Genomic DNA, 24,062 nt, shown 5'->3' with positions numbered 1-24,062 from the left:
TGAAGTTGATATTTTGTCTCATTATTTAGCTATAGATGTCCCTGTTGTTCAGCAATGTTTGTTAGCGATATCAAGATGCTGTTGAGATGTATTCATCTACTTTATTAATACTCATAAAGTATTAGTATTAATACTAATACTTTATTAGTATTAATACCAACACTAATACTAGTATTAGTATTAGTAATACTAATTAGTTATTAGTAGGGATGTCCGATAATGGCTTTTTGCCGATATCCGATATTGTCCAACTCTTTAATTACCGATACCGATATCAACCGATACCGATATCAACCGATATGTGCAGTCGTGGAATTAACACATTATTATGCCTAATTTGGACAACCAGGTATGGTGAAGATAAGGTACTTTTTAAAAAAATTAGTAAAATAAGATAAATAAATTAAAAACATTTTCTTGAATAAAAAAGAAAGTACAACAATATAAAAACAGTTACATAGAAACTAGTAATGAATGAAAATGAGTAAAATGAAGTGTTAAAGGTTAGTACTATTAGTGGAGCAGCAGCACGCACAATCATGTGTGCTTACGGACTGTACCCCTTGCAGACTGTATTGATATATATTGATATATAATGTAGGAAGCAGAATATTGATAACAGAAAGAAACAACCCTTTTGTGTGAATGAGTGTAAATGGGGGAGGGAGGTTTTTTGGGTTGGTGCACTAATTGTAAGTGTATCTTGTGTTTTTTATGTTGATTTAATAAAAAAAAAATAAAAAAAAAACAAAAAAACAATACCGATAATAAAAAAAACGATACCGATAATTTCCGATATTACATTTTAACGCATATATCGGCCGATATTATCGGACATCTCTAGTTATTAGTATTATCGTTATTATCGTTTCTATCTATCTGGCCAGAAACGAGAAAGAGCCATCAATCTGTCAATCCTTTCCGTGTCCGGGCCAGGTAAGGTTCCCCGTGTTGAGTCAAATTAAGCCGCAGGCTCCAAAATAGTTGAGGCCCCGTCCTCAACTATTTTTGTTGAGGACGTGAAGATATCTACCTATTTGGAATGATGACAACAGGACATCTCCTGATTGGAGTAAGCGTTGCTCTGGTTTGTCCAAAAATTGGAAGTTGCTGGCAGTCTTCAAGGTACCCCAAATCTGCCACGAATGATTGGAGGATGCGAGAAGAACTGTGGACACTCTTGGATAACATCGTAACTGTCTGCCTCGCAGGATTTTTGAGGACCAGTCAGACAATTTAGAGTGAAAAGCACATTTTCATTTTCACTGGCATACAAAACATTCTAACTTGGATTGTTTCCCTGGCTTGGAGACTCTCCTGAAGGACAGTGCAGGGAAGACACGACAAACTCCCTTCTTGTCTCTCATGGACACACACCTGTTGTTGTTGACTTTGGACTAACAGGGTGCACAAGAATCAAGGTCGCGGAGCAGAGACACACTGCAGGCTTACACACAAACAACATGCATCCACAAAAATATACGCCACACATACACCCCCCCGAACCCCCAAACCAAACACCCTCGACGCAAATCCCATAGGGGTGATGGAAGGATGGTCAGCGCCGAGAGCTGCGGCCTACCACCATTACTCCGCCCCTTCCCTCTGTTGCTAGATATCTGGAGATGTATGTTTACACTGTTACACTGCAACTAACGATTAATTTGATAATCGATTAATCTGTCGATTATTACTTCGATTAATCGATTAATAATCGGATAAAAGAGACAAACTACATTTCTATCCTATCCAGTATTTTATTGGGAAAAAAACAGCATACTGGCACCATACTGATTTTGATTATTGTTTCTCAGCTGTTTGTACATGTTGCAGTTCATAAATAAAGGTTTATTAAAAATAATAATAAAATACTTTTTTTTTTTTTTAAACTCTGCGCATGCACATAGCATAGATCCAACAAATCGATGACTAAATTAATCGGCAACTATTTTAATTTGTGATTTTAATCGATGTAATCGATTAGTTGTTGCAGCCCTAGTTGTAATATGTATATGTGCTTTGCTATGGAGGTTTTTTCCCATTCCAGACTAGGCCCCCTTAGGAGCCCAGTCTAGATTGTATTTTTTTACTCATCCTTCCCCAGCGTTTTATCTTTTTCCCCATCTTTTACGGGGCGCCTCGTGGCGACCCATCAGCGTTCCTGTTCTGTAACCCTGTACACTGTTTGTTTGTCTCATCCTGAACGGGTTTGTGCTGAAAACAAAGTTTTGTTGTACTTGTGCAATGACAATAAAGAACTATCTATCCTATCTTATATATGTTTTTAAATGTCTAAACGACCTCGCGCCAACATATCTCTCCGACCTGCTTCAGCCTTACTGCCCCACCCGATCCCTAAGATCAGCCGATCAGCTGCTACTGATGGTCCCGGACACAAGGCTGAAGCTTAGAGGTGACAGAGCTTTCGCTGCTGCTGCTCCCAAGCTCTGGAACGACCTACCTCTGAGTGTTAGACAAGCCTCCTCTCTTCCTGTTTTTAAATCTCTCTTAAAAACATACTTTTATTCCATGGCTTTTAACACTGAGTGACATCCATCCTGCAATGGTGCCCCATAATACACCTGCTGTCAACCTCTTTTTATGTTTTTATATTTTATTTTTTATCGTGTTCTGTTTGTGTTGTGTTTGCTCGGATCTCGTATTATTTTAACCTGCCCATTGTACAGCACTTTGGCTACCCCTGTGGTACATTTTAAATGTGCTTTATAAATAAAGTTGATTTGATTTGATTGATCTATCTATATTTTCTTGATGCTAACAAACATCACCAAAGATGCTATAATGTAGAACAAAGCACTTGTCTTTCCTGCACAACAACTAAGCTTTTAGTTTCTGTTATGTTATGTGGATTGGACCAACAATCACAATATTTATTACATAACGTTAGTTTAGTTGCACAAGCAGGTCTTCTACTTATATTTAGGCATAGCGACCACAAAAGAACACAAACTAAAGCTATCTGTTGTCCTTTCTAAACGTTTAGTTCTGCTGTCAAACACTACTAATATAGTAGAGAATGAACTCCATTGCACCATAGAAAGTTTCCCAAACAAATCAAATGTTCACACAAACATTTTACAAAGTGATCACTGCAGACACGAGCATGGTCCGATTGTATTCCACAAGATGATGAAAGTGATATTTTTATAAAACATTTCCTTTGACACACTTGTTTTTCCTGACTTTATTACCTTTATGAACCACTTCTTTTGGGAATCTATGAAAGCTTTTTCCTATCTCTCGATTTGAACGACCCTAACCCAAAGAAGCAGAAGCAGTTTTAATGCTACGCTCAAGCTGCTTGACCATCGTGTGGATTAAGTCGCCAAGAAGAAAAACGGATGTGACGTCATATGCAACCCAGCTAATGAAGATGTAAAGTTGAGTTTTTGTGCCATTTGGCCTGCAGACATACACAATGTAATAACTTCTATAGTCATGTGTTGCTAAACAATAAGTTAGGGACATAGAAATGTGTTATTTGATGTCACCTGTGTCGTCTGACATGTGCTCCAGCTGAGGGACCTCCTTCATCAGAGCAGTGTAGTATCTTCTCACAGCACCGCGGGCGGCCAGCAGGAGGCGGCAGAGCCTTCGATGCCACACGTGAGCTCTCTGCAGGCAGTCCTCGCTGGGCACATAAAAACTCCCCTGTGGAGAGAAGAAATGTCAGCTGCTATGTAATGAGCATGTTCACATGCTTCAACTTTACTGGAACATTTGTGCAGGACCTTGACGAAAACAGCCACCCTTTTTCCTCCCTATTGGCAAAGTCACAGGAATCACGTCAAATAAGTCTCGATGAAACACAGTAAAGGTGCGGCGTTCCTTTTCTGATCTTGGCCTTCACCTTGAACTTTAACCTCACACCAGACTTTGGATAAAATGTCAACTTCTTCAAAGGAATCCAAGTCAACATTTGTGACGGAGGTTAGAGGTCAGAAACAAACCTCTAAAACTATCCAAAAATAGGACTAAAGACAATTTGGAAAAGAAACATGTGAAAAAAACAAGTGCCAAAAGAAAACTATTTCCAATAAAAGGGCTACATTTCTATTTATGTTTGACTGATAGTAAAGCAATACAAAATTAATAATTTAATCGATAAATGTATCATGTATTTTCCATGATTTTTTATTTATTAATACAGTATATGTAAATATATATAATTATAGCGGTTGTTTGTCTGTGTGTGCTCAGAATCTTTTTGTTGTGTGAGTCAATGGTTAGTTTGATATTCATCTTGCAGCTGTAGCTAAGTTTCAAGGTGTTCCCGTTGAATATATTCCTGAGTACATGTTTTTTGGGGAAGTGCCTGTCACCATACAGCAGTGCAGCTGAAAGATGTAACCTGTGCAACCTGAAAGAAATGTTGTTAATTATATACCAGCCCAGCATGTCCACTTTAAACAAACTGGTCTCATCATGCCGGCACAGAAGCAAGGCACTGCTGTGTAACAATGGCCACACACCAAATATACTGTATGTTACAACCACAGACACGTCAATAAAATCCACTGAAGAGCAGGGAAAACAGCAAAACAGGCTTGTAGGGATGAAAAAGCCTCTATGTTTTTCCCTGACCTAATGTATATACAGGTATATATATATATATATATCACACACACACTTATAAATATGGAATACGCTGGATATACTGTATATACGTATATATACACTACCGTTCAAAAGTTTGGGGTCACATGTAAATGTCCTTATTTTTGAAGGAAAAGCACTGTACTTTTCAATGAAGATAACTTTAAACTAGTCTTAACTTGAAAGAAATACACTCTATACATTGCTAATGTGGTAAATGACTATTCTAGCTGCAAATGTCTGCTTTTTGGTGCAATATCTACATAGGTGTATAGAGGCCCATTTCCAGCAACTATCACTCCAGTGTTCTAATGGTACAATGTGTTTGCTCATTGGCTCAGAAGGCTAATTGATGATTAGAAAACCCTTGTGCAATCATGTTCACACATCTGAAAACACTTTAGCTCGTTACAGAAGCTACAAAACTGACCTTCCTTTGAGCAGATTGAGTTTCTGGAGCATCACATTTGTGGGGTCAATTAAACGCTCAAAATGGCCAGAAAAAGAGAACTTTCATCTGAAACTCCACAGTCTATTCTTGTTCTTAGAAATTAAGGCTATTCCACTAAATTGTTTGGGTGACCCCAAACTTTTGAACGGTAGTGTATATATATATATATTAGGGATGTCCGATAATGGCTTTTTGCCGATATCCGATATTGTCCAACTCTTTAATTACCGATACCGATATCAACCGATACCGATATCAACCGATATATGCAGTCGTGGAATTAACACATTATTATGCCTAATTTGGACAACCAGGTATGGTGAAGATAAGGTCCTTTTTAAAAAAAAAAATTAATAAAATAAAATAAGATAAATAAATTAAAAACATTTTCTTGAATAAAAAAGAAAGTAAAACAATATAAAAACAGTTACATAGAAACTAGTAATGAATGAAAATGAGTAAAATTAACTGTTGAAGGTTAGTATTATTAGTGGAGCAGCAGCACGCACAATCATGTGTGCTTACGGACTGTATCCCTTGCAGACTGTATTGATATATATTGATATATAATGTAGGAAGCAGAATATTAATAACAGAAATAAACAACCCTTTTGTGTGAATAAGTGTAAATGGGGGAGGGAGGTTTTTTGGGTTGGTGCACTAATTGTAAGTGTATCTTGTGTTTTTTATGTGGATTTAATAAAATTAAAAAAAAAAACGATACCGATAATAAAAAAACCGATACCGATAATTTCCGATATTACATTTTAACGCATATATCGGCAGGCCGATATTATCGGACATCTCTAATATATATATATATATATATATATATATATATATATATATATATATATATATATATATATATATATATATATATATATATATATATATATATATATATATATATATATATATACATACAGTGAGGTCCACAAATATTTGCACACCCTGCAATTTTCTCCCACTTAGAAATTAGGGAAAGGTGTGAAATGTTCATCATAGATGTATTTCCACTGTTAGAGACATCATCTAAAAAGAAAAATCCGGAAATCACATTGTTTGATTTTTTAATGATTTATGTGTATGTTACTGGGGTTCATAAGTATTTGCACACATGAGAACATCAGTGTTAATATTTGCAATTACAGAGGTCAAAGGTTTCCTAGAGTTCTTCAGCAACAGGGATTTTGTCCCACTCCTCCACACAAATCCTCTCTAGATCTGTCAGGTTTCGGGGCTGTGGCCGAGCAACACCAAGTTTCAGCTCCCTCCAAATATTTTCTATTGTATTTAGATCTGGAGACTGGCTAGGCCACTCCAGAACCTTGATATGCTTGCTATGGAGCCACTCCTTGGTTGTCCTGGCTGTGTGCTTCATGTTGGAAGACCCATCTTCAATGCTCTGACTGAGGGAAGGAGGTTTTTGGCCCAAATCTCTCAATACATGGCCCCGTTCATCCTCTCCTTAATACAATCCTGTCCCCTTTGCTGAAAAGCACACCCCAAAGCATGATGCTTCCACCTCCATGCTTCACTGTAGGGATGGTGTTCTTGGGATGATACTCATCCTTCTTTTTCCTCCAAACCCGACGAGTGGAGTTTATACCCAAGAAGTTCTATTTTAGTCTCATCTGACCACATGACTTTCTCCCATGACTCCTCTGGATCATCCAGATGGCCATCGGCTAACTTCAGACGGGCCTGGACATGGGCTGACTTAAGCAGGGGAACGTTCCCTGCAATGCATGATTTTAAACCTATATCAATCTAATCCATTATTATTATTATTATTAAACCACTACGTCATAGTGTTCTACTGATAGTAGCCTGGGAGACAGTAGTCCCAGCTCTCTTCAGGTCATTCACCAGCTCCTGCCGTGTAGTTCTGGGCTGATTCCTTACTTTTCTTATCATGAGTGATGCCCCACAAGGAGAGATCTTACACGGAGCCCCAGTCCGAGGTGGATTAGCAGTCACGTTTAGCCTCTTCCATGTTCTAACAATTGCTGCAACAGTTGATCTATTCTCACCAAGATGCTTCCCAATTTGTGCCATAGCCTTTTCCAGCTTTGTGTCGCTCTACAATTTTGTCTCTGGCCTCTTTTGACAGCTCTTTGGTCTTGCCCATGGTAGCAGTTGGACCTTGACTGACTGTGGGCTGCACAGGTGACTTTAATGAGCTCTAAGGGGGGTGGGTGGGTGATTAGTTGTGGGGTAAAGGTGGACTTTTTTTAAGGTAGACTGACAGCTCTTTGAGAGTCATAATACTTGCAGATTCTCATGTGTGCAAATACTTGTGAACCCCAGTAACATACAAATAAATCATTAAAAAATCATACAATGTGATTTCTGGATTTTTCTTTTTAGATGATGTCTCTTACAGTGGAAATACATCTATGATGAACATTTCACACCTCCCCCTAAGTGGGAGAACATGCACAATTGCAGGGTGTGCAAATGCTTGTGGACCTCACTGTATATATATATATATGTATGTACTGTATATACACAATTACAAAGTAAGGGTTGCACAGACTAATGCAGAAAATGACGTTTTATTTTACGTTGACTAGTAGCTGATCACAATATTTAGTTTTCCATAAAGGGAGAAGTAACCACTGTAGACACGACTATCTGCCTGCTACGTGGTCCCTGGCACAACTGTTTGCAGTTGAGCGCGTACATCTATTTAAGTATTAATAAATCCATGCATAAATGGACACAAGATTAATTATTATAGGAAATAGATGAAACAAGAGCCTGTAAAGTAGTTGCAAAAAAAATCAGATTAATACTATATGTATGTGTGGATGAAAAATGAAATGTGTAGAGAAATCTGTGGTCGTGTGCTGGATGTGGATGATAAAAGGAAAATAGTGTAAAAGAAATAGTGAGACTCTTCCAGTAGACAACATAACATTTACAGTTGATGTTAAACTTTAGATTTATGTCTGCATCAGATATCCTGTTGGCCTCGCTGGGCCCTGACCTCAAGCTGCTACCTTGTACTTCTGTCTTTGGACCCTGACCTCAAGCTGCTACCTTGGACTTCTGTCCGTGGACCCTGACCTCAAGCTGCTACCTTGGACTTCTGTCCGTGGACCCTGACCTCAAGCTGCTACCTTGGACTTCTGTCCGTGGACCCTGACCTCAAGCTGCTACCTTGGACTTCTGTCCGTGGACCCTGACCTCAAGCTGCTACCTTGGACTTCTGTCTGTGGACCCTGACCTCAAGCTGCTACCTTGGACTTCTGTCCGTGGACCCTGACCTCAAGCTGCTACCTTGGACTTCTGTCTGTGGACCCTGACCTCAAGCTGCTACCTTGGACTTCTGTCTGTGGACCCTGACCTCAAGCTGCTACCTTGGACTTCTGTCCGTGGACCCTGACCTCAAGCTGCTACCTTGGACTTCTGTCCGTGGACCCTGACCTCAAGCTGCTACCTTGGACTTCTGTCCGTGGACCCTGACCTCAAGCTGCTACCTTGGACTTCTGTCCGTGGACCCTGACCTCAAGCTGCTACCTTGGACTTCTGTCTGTGGACCCTGACCTCAAGCTGCTACCTTGGACTTCTGTCCGTGGACCCTGACCTCAAGCTGCTACCTTGGACTTCTGTCTGTGGACCCTGACCTCAAGCTGCTACCTTGGACTTCTGTCTGTGGACCCTGACCTCAAGCTGCTACCTTGTACTTCTGTCTTTGGACCCTGACCTCAAGCTGCTACCTTGGACTTCTGTCCGTGGACCCTGACCTCAAGCTGCTACCTTGGACTTCTGTCCGTGGACCCTGACCTCAAGCTGCTACCTTGGACTTCTGTCCGTGGACCCTGACCTCAAGCTGCTACCTTGGACTTTTGTCCGTGGACCCTGACCTCAAGCTGCTACCTTGGACTTCTGTCCGTGGACCCTGACCTCAAGCTGCTACCTTGGACTTCTGTCCGTGGACCCTGACCTCAAGCTGCTACCTTGGACTTCTGTCCGTGGACCCTGACCTCAAGCTGCTACCTTGGACTTCTGTCTGTGGACCCTGACCTCAAGCTGCTACCTTGGACTTCTGTCCGTGGACCCTGACCTCAAGCTGCTACCTTGGACTTCTGTCTGTGGACCCTGACCTCAAGCTGCTACCTTGGACTTCTGTCTGTGGACCCTGACCTCAAGCTGCTACCTTGGACTTCTGTCCGTGGACCCTGACCTCAAGCTGCTACCTTGGACTTCTGTCCGTGGACCCTGACCTCAAGCTGCTACCTTGGACTTCTGTCCGTGGACCCTGACCTCAAGCTGCTACCTTGGACTTCTGTCTGTGGACCCTGACCTCAAGCTGCTACCTTGGACTTCTGTCCGTGGTGACCATGTTTTGGCAAGCGCCATGGAGGCTCCCAGCTTTCTGTGGACATACTGTCATTTCCCGCAGGCGAATCCCACCCTATCATCATACCTGTGCGCGCTCTGTAATTGCAGCAAACCAGGAAGGAACATCTGTGTGTTTACTTTCATAATTCTCTTTACCTATCAGACATCTGGGAGGCTTCTGAAGGGAGGCGGGGTTACGAAATAAGACGTGTTTTTGTTTCAACTAGTCATTACCCTAAAAACAGTTTCCCCCTGGATTGGTGCCATCTTAGTTTTTTTCACCTTGATGGTGTAGTTAAAATGTTCAGAGTGTTGGAAGGGACGATTGAGAAAAGAACATTAGCTGATTAAAAACTAATAGTGCACATACAGGTTACAACCAGAGGAGGCACTGTCGGGTTATGTTACACTGGCTAGTGTGGTCCAAAGGAGAACGTGACGTCCTGTAGAATAAGGTGACAACTGCCTTGAAACAGGAGTTCAGAACAATCAGTTGAAGGCACCCACTTTTTTTAAAATTCAGATTAATTACAATTCTGATTAATCACAATAAACCCGACGCAGCCCCCGCGACGAATGGAATGGTAATGGTAAACGACTCGCCCGAATGCAGCTGCGATAGGCTCCAGCACCCCCTGCGACCCCGAAAGGGACAAGCGGTAGAAAATGGATGGATCATTTTTAGAGATGTCCGATAATATCGGTCTGCCGATATTATCGGCCGATAAATGCGTTAAAATGTAATATCGGAAATTATCGGTATCGGTTTTTTTATTATCAGTATCGTTTTTTGTTTGTTTTTGTTTTTTTTATTAAATCCACATAAAAAACACAAGATACACTTACAATTAGTGCACCAACCCAAAAAACCTCCCTCCCCCATTTACACTCATTCACACAAAAGGGTTGTTTATTTCTGTTATTAATATTCTGCTTCCTACATTATATATCAATATATATCAATACAGTCTGCAAGGGATACAGTCCATAAGCACACATGATTGTGCGTGCTGCTGCTCCACTAATAGTACTAACCTTTAACAGTTAATTTTACTCATTTTCATTAATTACTAGTTTCTATGTAACTGTTTTTATATTGTTTTACTTTCTTTTGTATTCAAGAAAATGTTTTTAATTTATTTATCTTATTTTATTTTATTTTTTAAAAAAAAAACCTTATCTTCACCATACCTGGTTGTCCAAATTAGGCATAATAATGTGTTAATTCCACCACTGTATATATCGGTATCAGTTGATATCGGTATCGGTAATTAAAGAGTTGGACAATATCGGAATATCGGATATCGGCAAAAAGCCATTATCGGACATCCCTAATAATTTTGCTTGTATAATTTAACCTCTTAAGGCCCAAGCTGTTTGTTTACATGCTTTTTTTTATTTCTCTTTGCTATTTAGGCTTATTGGACCCTAATTAGAATAAAAACTAAGAATCATCTTTTGATATGATGTACTTAGTCCATAAGTACACAAACGTGTACTTCATGTTTAGTGACATGCTAATTCTTATTTTTACACTTTTCCCCCCAAATTCCATTGTATGTTATACTCTTCTGACACCACCAGATGGCAGTATAAGTGTCCACATAAGCGGCCATAAGACCCCAATTCAGTAGTGTACACCATTTTGGAAATAAGAGCTGAAAGGTGCTGTCCACGCATGTGGCCACTAAGCCTTTAGAGGTTTAAATGAACTTCAAAAAGTACCGTATTTTTCGGAGTATAAGTCGCTCCGGAGTGTAAGTCGCACCGGCCAAAAATGTATAATAAAGAAGGAAAAAAACATATATAAGTCGCACTGGAGTATAAGTCGCACATTTTTGGGGGAAATGTATTTGATAAAAGCCAACAGCAAGAATAGACAATTTAAAATGTCTAAAGAATAGTGAACAACAGGCTGAATAAGTGTACGTTATATGAGGCATAAATAACCAACTGCTATGTTAACGTAACATATTATGGTAAGAGTCATTCAAATAACTATAACATATAGAACATGCTATACGTTTACCAAACAATCTGTCACTCCTAAATCCCATGAAATCTTATACGTCTAGTCTCTTACGTCAATGAGATCAATAATATTATTTGATATTTTACGCTAATGTGTTAATCATTTCACACATAAGTCGCTCCTGAGTATAAGTCGCACCCCCGGCCAAACTATGAAAAAAACTGCGACCTCTAGTCCGAAAAATACAGTACCGTAATTTCCGGACTATAAGCCGCTACTTTTTCCCCTCGTTCTGGTCCCTGCGGCTTATACAAGGGTGCGGCTTATATACGGCCTGTTCTTCTCCGACACCGACGAAGAGGATTTGGGTGGTTTTAGTACGCAGGAGGAAGACGATGACACAATGATTAAAGACTGACTTTTCATATACCGGTAGGCTGCTTATTTTGATAACGTACAGGCGAGCACTTTGTATTACTTTGCAGCGTTGTATTATTTGTACTCTGCACGAATGCTGTTCGCCATGTCAAAGATGTGAAAGTTTGATTGAATGATTGAAAGATTTATTGTTAATAAATGGGACGCTTTGCGTTCCCAAACAGTCATCTCTGTCCCGACAATCCCCTCCGTGGTAGCAGGAACCCCTATATACTACGCTAATTACACATCAAAACCCTGCGGCTTATACAAGGGTGCGGCTTATATATGGAGCAATCTGTATTTTCCCCTAAATTTAGCTGGTGCGGCTTATAGTCAGGTGCGGCTTATAGTCGGGTGCGGCTTATATATGGAGCAATCTGTATTTTCCCCTAAATTTAGCTGGTGCGGCTTATAGTCCGGAAATTACGGTATTTGGACACAAATACAATTCCATTACCAGACTGTCATACAGGAACATTTTTTAAACATTTTACTTGGAAGCACTTCATTTATCTGCTCAGAACTTGGTAACAGTTTTATGACCTGAACACTGACCGTATAACAGCACACCTTTCAGGTAACCATCCGCCATTAAGGTAAAAGATGGTGTGTTCACAATAAAGTGTGAGATTCATCAGGATATATTTGGTGATGACTTGCATGTGTTAATGCCACAAATACCACATTTTGCAGTGAGGTTATTCCCCAGTTTATGTCACTTCATAAACTTTGTAACTTTCTAACATGTGGGTCAGCGCATAAAGGAGGTGATGGAGTATGTGAACATTTCACCTGCAGCGACATGGCGCTTGTGAGCTGAACTCATTACTGGGATCAAACGAAGACCCCCACACCTTCCTCCCTACTGCTTATCTCAGCCAGAGCTTATTAAAGAGGTGGGAATAAAACAAGGGTTCATTAAGATTTACAGTGGAGACGATGACGTCGGAAGTTTCATTAAAAAAATTCCCTGTTTTGCAGCCAAGTGAGTGTGGTCCAAGTAGATTGATGCATCACTTTATGGCAGCGTGACACATATTTGTGTCACCAGGTCGCCACCAAACTTGAATGGAGCTCAGAAAAGTCAGAAAATACTTCTTTTTTTTCATGTTTTTCCAAATAAATTCAGTTTACAAAAAAAGACTGATGATAAAGGATTCTATCAGCGCATGAGATTGACACTAGGGCTGCACCATTAATCCATATCTAATCCACTTCAAGGTTTTTAATTGGTGCGCTAAATAACCGCAAGAGGCTGAGGTTTTTTCTCTTTCCCTCCGCCGTCACCGGCTTTTGAGTGACAGACGTGTTGGCCAATCAGAATTGTTGTTCGTCTCTCAGCACCGGAGCACGTTTATTTATCAGAGTGACCCCTCTTTTCACTCATTCACAATCTTTGTCTCGACACAAATTGGCAGGAAAAATGTGATTATAAAGCCAATTGTCCCGTTGTGGGGATATTGCAGCTGCCCACGGGATGGGCAATATAAGCCCATCAACATGCACCAACGAGCAAAAATGCCCTGATCACGTGATGGCAATATAAAAAAACAAGACAAGGTTCAACCTCATTAAATGCACTTTAGGATGGTCAATATCTATTTATGTAAAATTTTTGATTACAGAAATGAGTCCATTTTATTTATTTATTTAGGGTAGCAAAGTTATTTACCTTCCAATGACAGAACAATGTTAACCAATTCTACAGTAATTAGAAATAAAGGTTTATATCCTTTTAAATGGTTACTTGCTTTAATATGATATATTGTGATTACATTACATTATAAACACTGTATAGTTTGATCCATTATTTCTTTCAAGAGCACAGTGAATTGCAATTAGGTTTTTTTCTCAAAATGGTGCAGCCTCATTGACAATGTACTCTTAATATGACACATTAACAGCATCATACTGTGACTACATTTTGCTTTGAAGGTGCCATTTTTAGGTCATTTGGGACATTCCTAGGATTTGTATCTGAACAAACTCCACCCAGGGAATGTAAATATATATACTTCTGTTTTTTTAAGCCTCAAGTGACCAATTGTGAAGATCTATAAATCAGATTTGACCGCAGCATACCTCCGAGATGATGGGCTTGCAGTACCCTGCTCCAAACACAAGGTTCTCCACTGAGACTGCAGATGGATCATTGGTGCTCTCTGCTGACCCTTTTCCCAGCCAGGACCCCTTTCCTGTGCGAGCAAAGCTGGAGGCAGGACAGACATGCAGGGATAGGTCAGCAAGCAGAAGAAAGAGGGGTCCAAGTTATTCATTTAATAATTAATAAGTCTAAGTTGGTCTAATTTGTGGAATGCAGCTCATTTTCTAACAGCCCATTTCAAAAATATTACCAAAAAAAACCTTAAAAAGTGAAATAAAAGAGCTAACAGGTGAAATGTAAGGAGAAAATGTTGCTACGTTGACAATAATAACACAAAGCTGCAATGCAGGTTGCTTTTTCTTTAAAAGTGTCGATGCTCAAAAAGAATGAAAAACTTAACTGACAGATGTGAAGTTGGCAAAGAGATTTGAGTGTTGAAAGTCAAAATAATATGACTTATTTTTAACACTTTTATGTGCCTTTTGGATCCTCGAGACCTTTAGTCTGACTTTTTTTTAAATTGTCATTGTTCCAAAAATAATAATGAAGCAAAAGTAATGTTATGAATGATTCACCTACGTGTTTAAAGGCATGTGAGCACCCTTTGAGGGAAAAAAGAGGAATACAATCCGTGAAAGAAAATGTAGAAAATCAAGACAACATTTCCTGCAAGTGAGTGCATTTCTACTCTACTTTTGACATTCTTTAGATTTATTCTCATCTACCAACCTCTTTGTCACACTAACATGTCTCATGTAATGTACCACACATTTTGTTGTTTTGTTAAGTACCGTATTTGCCGGACTATAACTCAAAACTCGACAGTGCGCCTTATAACCCGGTGCGCCTAATGTACGGAATAATTCTGTTTTTTCTTTCCGACCTCAAAGCTATTTTATTTGGTACATGGTGTAATGATAAAGGTGACCAGTAGATGGCAGTCACACACAAGAGGTACGTGTAGACTGCAATATGACTCAAGTAAACAACAGCAATATTTTATATGTTCCATTGAAAATATAGAACATTACACACGGCGCTGAAAAATCTATCAAAATGTTTTAGTAGGACTTTGGTAAGCTATGAAGCCACACCGCTTGATGGATTGTACTGTGCTTCAACATAGGAGTATTATTATGCTGTGTGTATAAGGTAAGACATATCTGCTGTTTTGTTTTAACAAAATTATGCAAAAACAACTTTTCTTACCTTCTAGTACTTGCTGATCTGTATTTGGGATCTGTATAAATCCTGAAAAATTGCGCGGTCCACCTTTGTAGTCTGTGCCGACACCGTAGTCGATAATCTTCTTCTTTTTCTCTATCTTCTTGTTATGTGACATTCATCCTCCACTTTTGTCATTTCTAATATAAAGTAGTGTAAAGTTCTTACTTATATCTAGGGATGTCTGATAATGGCTTTTTGCCGATATCCGATATTGTCCAACTCTTTAATTACCGATACCGATATCAACCGATACCGATATCAACCGATATATACAGTCGTGGAATTAACACATTATTATGCCTAATTTGGACAACCAGGTATGGTGAAGATAAGGTACTTTTTAAAAAAAATAAATAAATAAAATAAGATAAATAAATTAAAAACATTTTCTTGAATAAAAAAGAAAGTAAAACAATATAAAAACAGTTACATAGAAACTAGTAATGAATGAAAATGAGTAAAATTAAGTGTTAAAGGTTAGTACTATTAGTGGAGCAGCAGCACGCACAATCATGTGTGCTTACGGACTGTATTCCTTGCAGACTGTATTGATATATATTGTTAATATTAATAACTGTATCCCTTGCAGACTGTATTGATATATATTGATATATAATGTAGGAACCAGAATATTAATAACAGAAAGAAACAACCCTTTTGTGTGAATGAGAAGGGAGGTTTTTTGGGTTGGTGCATTAATTCTAAGTGTATCTTGTGTTTTTTATGTGGATTTAATAAAAAAATTAAAAAAAATAAAAAACGATACCGATAATAAAAAAAACGATACCGATAATTTCCGATATTACATTTTAACGCATTTATCGTCCGATAATATCGGCGGGCCGATATTATCGGACATCCCTACTTATATCTGTCAGTAAACTCACCATGAAAGCACTAAAACATACCGGTGTAGTGACTTTACATTATTCACCCAAGTATCTTAAGTTATTAGAGAGCTCCGGTCGGACGGTTTTTCACGGGACACATTTCGGGCGTTGTTGTTGCACTAGTGAGCCACGGATGAGGAGATGCTGCTCCGTTATTGATTGAAGTCAAGTGTGAATGTCATTAAAACAGTTAGCGCCATCTTTTGACACGTCTTCCACAAAGATGGCAGGGAGAAGACGCTGTCGAAGTGGAGGCACGTAAATAAGACCGGCGCATCCTGAAGAGACTGTCAGAAAGTGAGTTGAAGATGATGTGTAAAACATCATCTATGCAACATTTTGAGCAAAGAACCACCATCACATGTTATGTAGACCACAAGGAAGTCTTCTACATTTAGAAAAAAAAAAAAAAAGGAGACTCCTTTAATGCGCCCTATAATTCGGAGCGACTTACCGGTATATATGACAAAAAATCGAACATAGATCATTCATCGGCAGTGCGCCTTATAGTCCGGTGAGCTTCATGGTCCAGAAAATACGGTACAGTGTAGATCAGGGGTCACCAACGTGGTGCCCGCGGGCACCAGGTAGCCCGTAAGGACCAGATGAGTAGCCCGCTGGCCTGTTCTACAAATAGCTCAAATAGCAGCACTTACCAGTGAGCTGCCTCTATTTTTTAAATTGTATTTATTTACTAGCAAGCTGGTCTCGCTTTGCCCGACATTTTTAATTCTAAGAGAGACAAAACTCAAATAGAATTTGAAAATCCAAGAAAATATTTTAAAGACTTGGTCTTCACTTGTTTAAATAAATTCATTATTTTTTTACTTTGCTTCTTATAACTTTCAGAAAGACAATTTTAGAGAAAAAATACAACCTTAAAAATGATTTTAGGATTTTTAAACACATATACCTTTTAAATTCCTTCTTCTTCTTTCCTGACAATTTAAATCAATGTTCAAGTAAAAAAAATTTTTTTATTGTAAAGAATAATAAATACATTTTAATTGAATTCTTCATTTTAGCTTCTGTTTTTTCGACGAAGAATATTTGTGAAACTTCAAACTTATTATAATTAAAATTCAAAAAAATTATTCTGGCAAATCTAGAAAATCTGTAGAATCAAATTTAAATCTTATTTCAAAGTCTTTTGAATTTCTTTTAAAATTTTTGTTCTGGAAAATCTATAAGAAATAATGATTTGTCTTTGTTAGAAATATAGCTTGGTCCAATTTGTTATATATTCTAACAAAGTGTAGATTGGATTTTAACCTATTTAAAACATGTCATCAAAATTCTAAAATTAATCTTAATCAGGAAAAATGACTAATGATGTTCCATAAATTATTTTTTTAATTTTTTCGAAAAGATTCGAATTAGCTAGTTTTTCTCTTCTTTTTTTCGGTTGAATTTTGAATTATAAAGAGTCGAAATTGAAGATAAACTATGTTTCAAAGTTTAATTGTCATTTTTTTCGTGGTTTCTCCTCTTTTAAACCGTTCAATTAAGTGTAAATATCATTAATTATTAATAATAACATAGAGTTAAAGGTAAATTGAGCAAATTGGCTATTTCTGGCAATTTATTTAAGTGTGTATCAAACTGGTAGCCCTTCACATTAATCACTACCCAAGAAGTAGCTCTTGCTTTCAAAAAGGTTGGTGACCCCTGGTGTAGATAATTTACTAAAATGATCACCCTAGAAAATGTAATGTCAAATTATATAACTAGCACTCAGAAAACCTTTCACATTTTGGAACGCTATCCTGTAGCCATGCCTCCTTGGGTATTATAATTCCAGTGTTGTGACTTCTGTTTACATCCAAAAATATACCTTCTTGCTAAAAAATGCTTTAGGGTTCGCATTGTAATCATCCAAATGTTTGTTTGCACACTGCAAAAAGTGACATCTAAGTAAGATGAAATATGTCAAATAAGGGTGGTATTTGCTTATTTTCTGTCTGATAAGATCATTCTTCTCACTAAGCAGATTTGATGTTAGAGTGTTTTACTTGTTTTAAGTGTGTTGCTCCTAAATGATCTCAGTAAGATATTACAGCTTGTTGCTGAGATTTGATGAGCTATATTGAGTAAAACATGCTTGAAACTAGAATATCAACTGTTGCAAAGCTGTGTCATCAACACTCACAAGTAGAAAACTATTTTATTAAAGTAATCATTTCTTATTTCAAGCAAGAAAAAAAAAATCATGACTTTGACACAATTGTGTCTCATATTAAAACAGATGACAGCCAAATGGACTTTGCTGTTTTATTTTCAATGAAACAATAGAAAGTACGTACTCATATAGTAGTGCACTTGTTATTAGTGAGAATATACTTATTTTAAGCTATTTTTGGGTTCATTGAGGTTAGATAATTGTACTTGTTTTGGAAAGTCTTGACAAGCCAAATTTTCTTGTTCTATTGGCAGATAATTTTGCTTAGTTCAAATAAAATACCCCTCATTTTTGTATTTTTTTAGGGTCCGCCCTGTACCCTGTACAAAGGACTCCCACAGGGAGTCCTTTGTACAGGTTACAAAGGAACCTATTGTAATTGTAAGGTTTTATTATTATTCTTCTTTATTATTATTATTCCGCCGCCACAAAAAACGCTAATTTGACCCACTTAACATGCTTCAAAACTCACCAAATTTGACACACACATCAGGGCCTGCGAAAATTTCCATAAAATAAAAAAACCAAACCCCAAAAATCAAAATTGCGCTCTAGCGTCCCCTAGGAAAAAACAAAAACAAACTGCCTGTAACTCCCGCTACGAAGGTCGTAGAGACATGAAACAAAAACCTGTATGTAGGCCTCACTTAGACCTACAACTCATAATTTAACATCCTCGGGCAAAAACCAACAGGAAGTTGGCAATTTCCCATTTAAGACAAAAATGTACTAAAAACACTCATTTTTGCCTCTTTGAGCTGTAATTTGACCCCCTTAAAATACTTCAAAACTCACCAAAATTCTCACACATTGGGACTGCTGGAAATTGCGATCTAAAAAAAAAACCGAACCCCAAAACTCAAAATTGAGCTCTAGAGCAATTTTTGAACAAAACAGAGACAAAACTGCTTTTTAGAGGAAAACTCAGACAAAACTGCTTGTAACTTCCGGTAGGAACGTCTTAGAGACATGAAACAAATACCTCTATGTAGGTCTCACCTAGACCTACATTTCATAGATTGACATCCTTCAGCAAAAATCAACAGGAAGTTTGCTACTCCTCCTTCAAAACAAAATGTTTGTTACAACCGGTCACCAAACATCAAACGTTATCTCCTCTGAGCGCGTTTGTCGTTTCGGCTTCAAACTGCTACAGGAGAGAGATTAAAAGTTGAAGACGGCGTTGTGATTCGTGCTACCGTTTTGATTTTACGAGCCTTCAAAGACCCGCAGCACTAAAGTTGCTCCGCTGCTGTGATTTTACGCGCCTTCAAAGAAAACAACCACTGTGCCGCAACACCTAGGAAAAAGACACAGACACAACTTCCTCTAACTCCCAGTACGAATATTGTAGAGACACGAAACAAAAACCTCTATGTAGGTCTCACTCAGGACTACCACTGGACAAAAGTATTGGGACACCTAGGACTAGCACCTGCCAAAATGCAGACCCGACCAACGCTGCTTGCAGCTTTAATTATTCTTGTTTTTGAACACTGACTTTTTGCAGTGCAGGAAGATAGGAAGTTGTCAACACTGTGGCTTGCAGAGCAAAGGCAGGCGACAACAAGCTAGCTAGATGATGCTAACTGGTCATCTCTCTGTCCTGTGGCAAGAGGAACAGCGTTCAACAAATGTTGTTTACATCCTATTTTTGGGATATTTCATAAAAAAAACACAGAAGTGATATTTTTGACGCGAAAATGAACATTTAAACACACAGATTAACGCGTTTTTGCGGACATTTCACATGCCTGAACATAAGGCTCTAATTACTTCACATCAAATGTTCCACCTTAAAAAAAGTTTTGGGGAAAAGATTGCATGTTTTGTTTGTTTGCCATAGAAAAAACTGGGTTTTCTTTGGAGAAAAAAGGGCATAAAACATAAAATATATGACAATTAATAGATGTGCAGTTGATCTGTAGATATTTAAGTGTTAAAGCAAATTAAATGTATATATTTTTAACACATTAATGACTAAGACCATTTTGGGTCCCCGGCACCTTTAACATTAACCACAATTGTTTTTATTGTACATTAATGATATCTGTAAAATCTTTAAAAAACTCAAATGTATTCTCTTTGCTGATGATACAAGTCTGTACTGTTCTGGGCAAGACCTTGGCCAACTCTTAGGGACTGTAGAGAGTGAACTCCACATACTAAAGCAATGGTTTGATGCCAATAAACTATCAATCAACCTAAATAAAACAAAATATATAATTTTTGGAAATAGGAAAAATAACAAACAGTGTCATATAAGAATTGATGACATGGAGATAGAAAGGGTGTATTCAACAACATTTTTGGGAATCCATATAGATGATAAATTAAATTGGAAACTGCACATAAATATACTTAAGACAAAGATGGCAAAAAATATTGCTATGTTACATAAAATCAAAAACTCCGTAAATCAAAAGGCTCTTATCATGTTATATAATTCTTTTGTACTCCCTTATCTTAATTATTGTGTCGAAATCTGGGGTAAGAATTACAATACAAACATTGAATCTATATTCTTACTTCAAAAGAAAGCGATTAGAATTGTAAATTATGCAGATTATCATGACCAAACCAATGCTCTGTTTATTAAATTAAAAACATTAAAACTGCACGATCTTGTTGACCTCAACACTGCTATTGTGACGTACAAAGCTCATAACCACATGCTGCCTGGATGTCTACAGGAGAGGTTTAAACCCAGAGAGAATCCCTATGACCTCACAGGTTCAGCTGTCTTCCAGAAAGCTAAGATAAGAACAAGCTTAAAAAGTAGATGTGTTTCTGTCAGGGGGGTTCAACTTTGGAACAGCTTGGATTATTCCTTAAAATGTTCCAGTTCTATTCACACATTTAAAAAACACTTTAAGACTAATGTCTTGAAAAAATATATCACTCTTGAATCAACACAGTAGTTAATACTATGATCAATGTTAATTCAAATACTAAATGTGGGTTATAAATAATAATGGAAGTACAATTGTTTGTATATAGTATATAAATTGGTACAGAGGTTTAACATGTCTACAAGGATATTTCACATGCCTTTACTGTGTATATAATTGAATTGTGTTTATGTTATGTATAATGTGTATTTATAATATGTTGTACAAAGGACATTTCATCATTTTCGGAAGTTTATTTTGTACTTGACATTGTTTACAGGGTTAGGCGCAATAAGTGTTCAACTTCAGCCTAAACCCTGTCGGTCTGCAACATTTTCATTTTCAATCTATGAATGTTCAACTGTTTGTTTATTTTGTTGACCATTGACCGAAGAATAATAAACTTGAAACTTGAAACAATTGAAGGGAGCCCTAATAGTTTTGAAAATGAAAAATATCAAAATGAACTTGAAGCTTCCTTTCATTTGTCAGTGGAAAAAGTTTGGACACCCCTGCTGTAGAACAAACGTAGAGAGAATTTCAAAGGGTTGATGTTCCCTGACATGATGAAAGGTGAGAGGAGCACATCAAAACAATGTCCGTGCTTTGTCAAAACCTTCAAGCCATGTAAATGAGAACCCCTAAAAAAGCTTTCTTCTACCTGATTAGCGGCTGATGTAAGGCAACCAGTGAGGCGTGGATGGAAACGGAAACGACGGACAGGTGGAAGTAGTCAAACATGACAGGAACATGATGGTGCAGGCCTCGCTGCGGGTGGAAGTGGAGGTTGAGGGTGCGACTGCTGATCAACGGGACGGCCACCATGTCTGCCAGCCTAGGAACAGTCATTGAAATTTCAGCCATATTGAATGACTTCTCCATGACTATCTAATATCTACGCCTGCTGCGCCTTTGAATAATTCAACATGAATAATTGGTGTGTGCACCTACTGTTGCTCGTTGTCAGTGAAGTGAAGATCCAGCTTCAACTGAAAGTCCACCTCGCTGAGGGCCTCCTCTACCTGGAGAACATCCACCAAGGCTTCAATATTTGCCACAAACAAGCAAGGTTTTTTGACCGGACACATTTCAAGCGGCCTTAATACAGTAGAATATATAACATATAATATATAAGCAGGGGTGGGTAGAGTTAATACAGTAGAATATATAACATATAATATATAAGCAGGGGTGGGTAGAGTTAATACAGTAGAATATATAAGCAGGGGTGGGTAGAGTTAATACAGTAGAATATATAACATATAGTGTAGAGTAGACATACATTGTACTCAATTACTTTAGAGCAGGAGTGTCAAACTTGTTTTCATTGAGGGCCACTTGTATCACATTCACTGTCAAAATAATATTTTGACATCTTACTGCAAAAAACTTGTAGCTCAGTCACCGGAATTTGATTGTAAAATGTGCGGTAAATATAATGGAAAAACAGTACAACTGTTTTTATCGTAAAATGTACAATAGTTCTTATATTGAAAAAGTTGTTTTTATGGTAGAAAACTGCTAGCTCAGTCGTTAAAATGTAACAATAAATTGTAGTCATTTTTACAGTGTACAATGTGATGGAGAACTTGTGGGAAATCTTAAGTTAAGCAGTATTTATTTTGCCTAACACCATTTTTTTTAAATGTATAATATATTTTGTTGTATTATTGGACAGTATTAAAATTTAAAATATTTGTAATTTATAGCTGGACATGTATTATTTTATGTCAAAATAGGAGGAACAAATACACTAAGTTGGAAAAGATATCAAGTATTTTATGAACACATTTCCAGGCATTTGCAGGCGTTGAGTTTGACACTTCTGCTCCAGAGTAGCATGACTTAAGTAAAAGTAAACAATAACAATAATAATAGAGGTACGTATGCAGTGACAAAACTACTCAGGTAACTGGTGAGTAACTTTTGTTTAATGGTACTTGAACTCCAATCATCATTGGTGTGTGCGTGAGAGAGACACTACTACATCAAAAATCCACTACACCTCCCTGATAGCGAAGTACATGTCAAACTACTTCCTTAACGTAAATGACCGCCATAACCACAACACCAGGGGGAGCTCCACTAATCACGTTAAACCCAGATTCCCAACTAACAAAGGTCTTAACTAGGGATGTACGATAATGGCTTTTTGCAGATATCCGATATTGTCCAACTCTTTATTTACCGATATCAACCAATACCGATATCAACCGATATATGCGGTCGTGGAATTAACACATTATTATGCCTAATTTGGACAACCAGGTATGGTGAAGATAAGGTACTTTTTAAAAAAATTAGTAAAATAAAAAAATAAATTAAAAACATTTTCTTGAATAAAAAAGAAAGTACAACAATATAAAAACAGTTACATAGAAACTAATAATGAATGAAAATGAGTAAAATTAACTGTTAAAGGTTAGTACTATTAGTGGAGCAGCAGCACGCACAATCATGTGTGCTTACGGACTGTATCCCTTGCAGACTGTATTGATATATATTGTTAATATTAATAACTGTATCCCTTGCAGACTGTATTGATATATATTGTTAATATTAATAACTGTATCCCTTGCAGACTGTATTGATATATATTGATATATAATGTAGGAAGCAGAATATTAATAACAGAAAGAAACAACCCTTTTGTGTGAATGAGTGTAAATGGGGGAGGGAGGTTTTTTGGCTTGGTGCACTAATTGTAAGTGTATCTTGTGTTTTTTATGTGGATTTAATAAAAAAACAAAACAAAACAAAACAAAAAAAACGATACTGATACTAAAAAAAACGATACAGATAATTTCCGATATTACATTTTAACGCAGGCCGATATTATCGGACATCTCTAGTCTTAACTCATTCTCTTTCTATGCCACATCAATGTGGAATGCGCTCCCAACAGGTATAAAAGAAAGGGCATCTCTATCCTCCTTCAAAACCGCAATAAAAGTTCAC

The 24,062-nt window shown here is 37.7% G+C and overlaps 1 protein-coding gene across 7 annotated transcripts in view; it reads right to left on the bottom strand.

The window, feature by feature from the left end:
- The window catches only part of LOC133635907 (protein FAM135B-like), a 144,109-nt gene that overhangs the window by 27,476 nt on the left and 92,571 nt on the right, over positions 1-24,062 (bottom strand). For all 7 annotated transcript variants that reach the window (XM_062029356.1, XM_062029360.1, XM_062029358.1 and 4 more), the window contains 4 exons: positions 22,056-22,126; positions 21,766-21,939; positions 13,896-14,022; positions 3,513-3,672 (listed from right to left, as the gene is read on the bottom strand). In XM_062029356.1, coding sequence (XP_061885340.1) covers positions 3,513-3,672; positions 13,896-14,022; positions 21,766-21,939; positions 22,056-22,126 — 532 coding nt within the window. The remainder of the gene's footprint in view (positions 1-3,512; positions 3,673-13,895; positions 14,023-21,765; positions 21,940-22,055; positions 22,127-24,062) is intronic.

This window comes from Entelurus aequoreus, linkage group LG20 (assembly GCF_033978785.1).
Source record: "Entelurus aequoreus isolate RoL-2023_Sb linkage group LG20, RoL_Eaeq_v1.1, whole genome shotgun sequence".
Lineage (NCBI taxonomy): Eukaryota > Metazoa > Chordata > Actinopteri > Syngnathiformes > Syngnathidae > Entelurus > Entelurus aequoreus.
The sequence above is the reverse complement of the archived record's forward strand: the minus strand, read 5'-3'. Positions and strand labels throughout refer to the sequence as shown.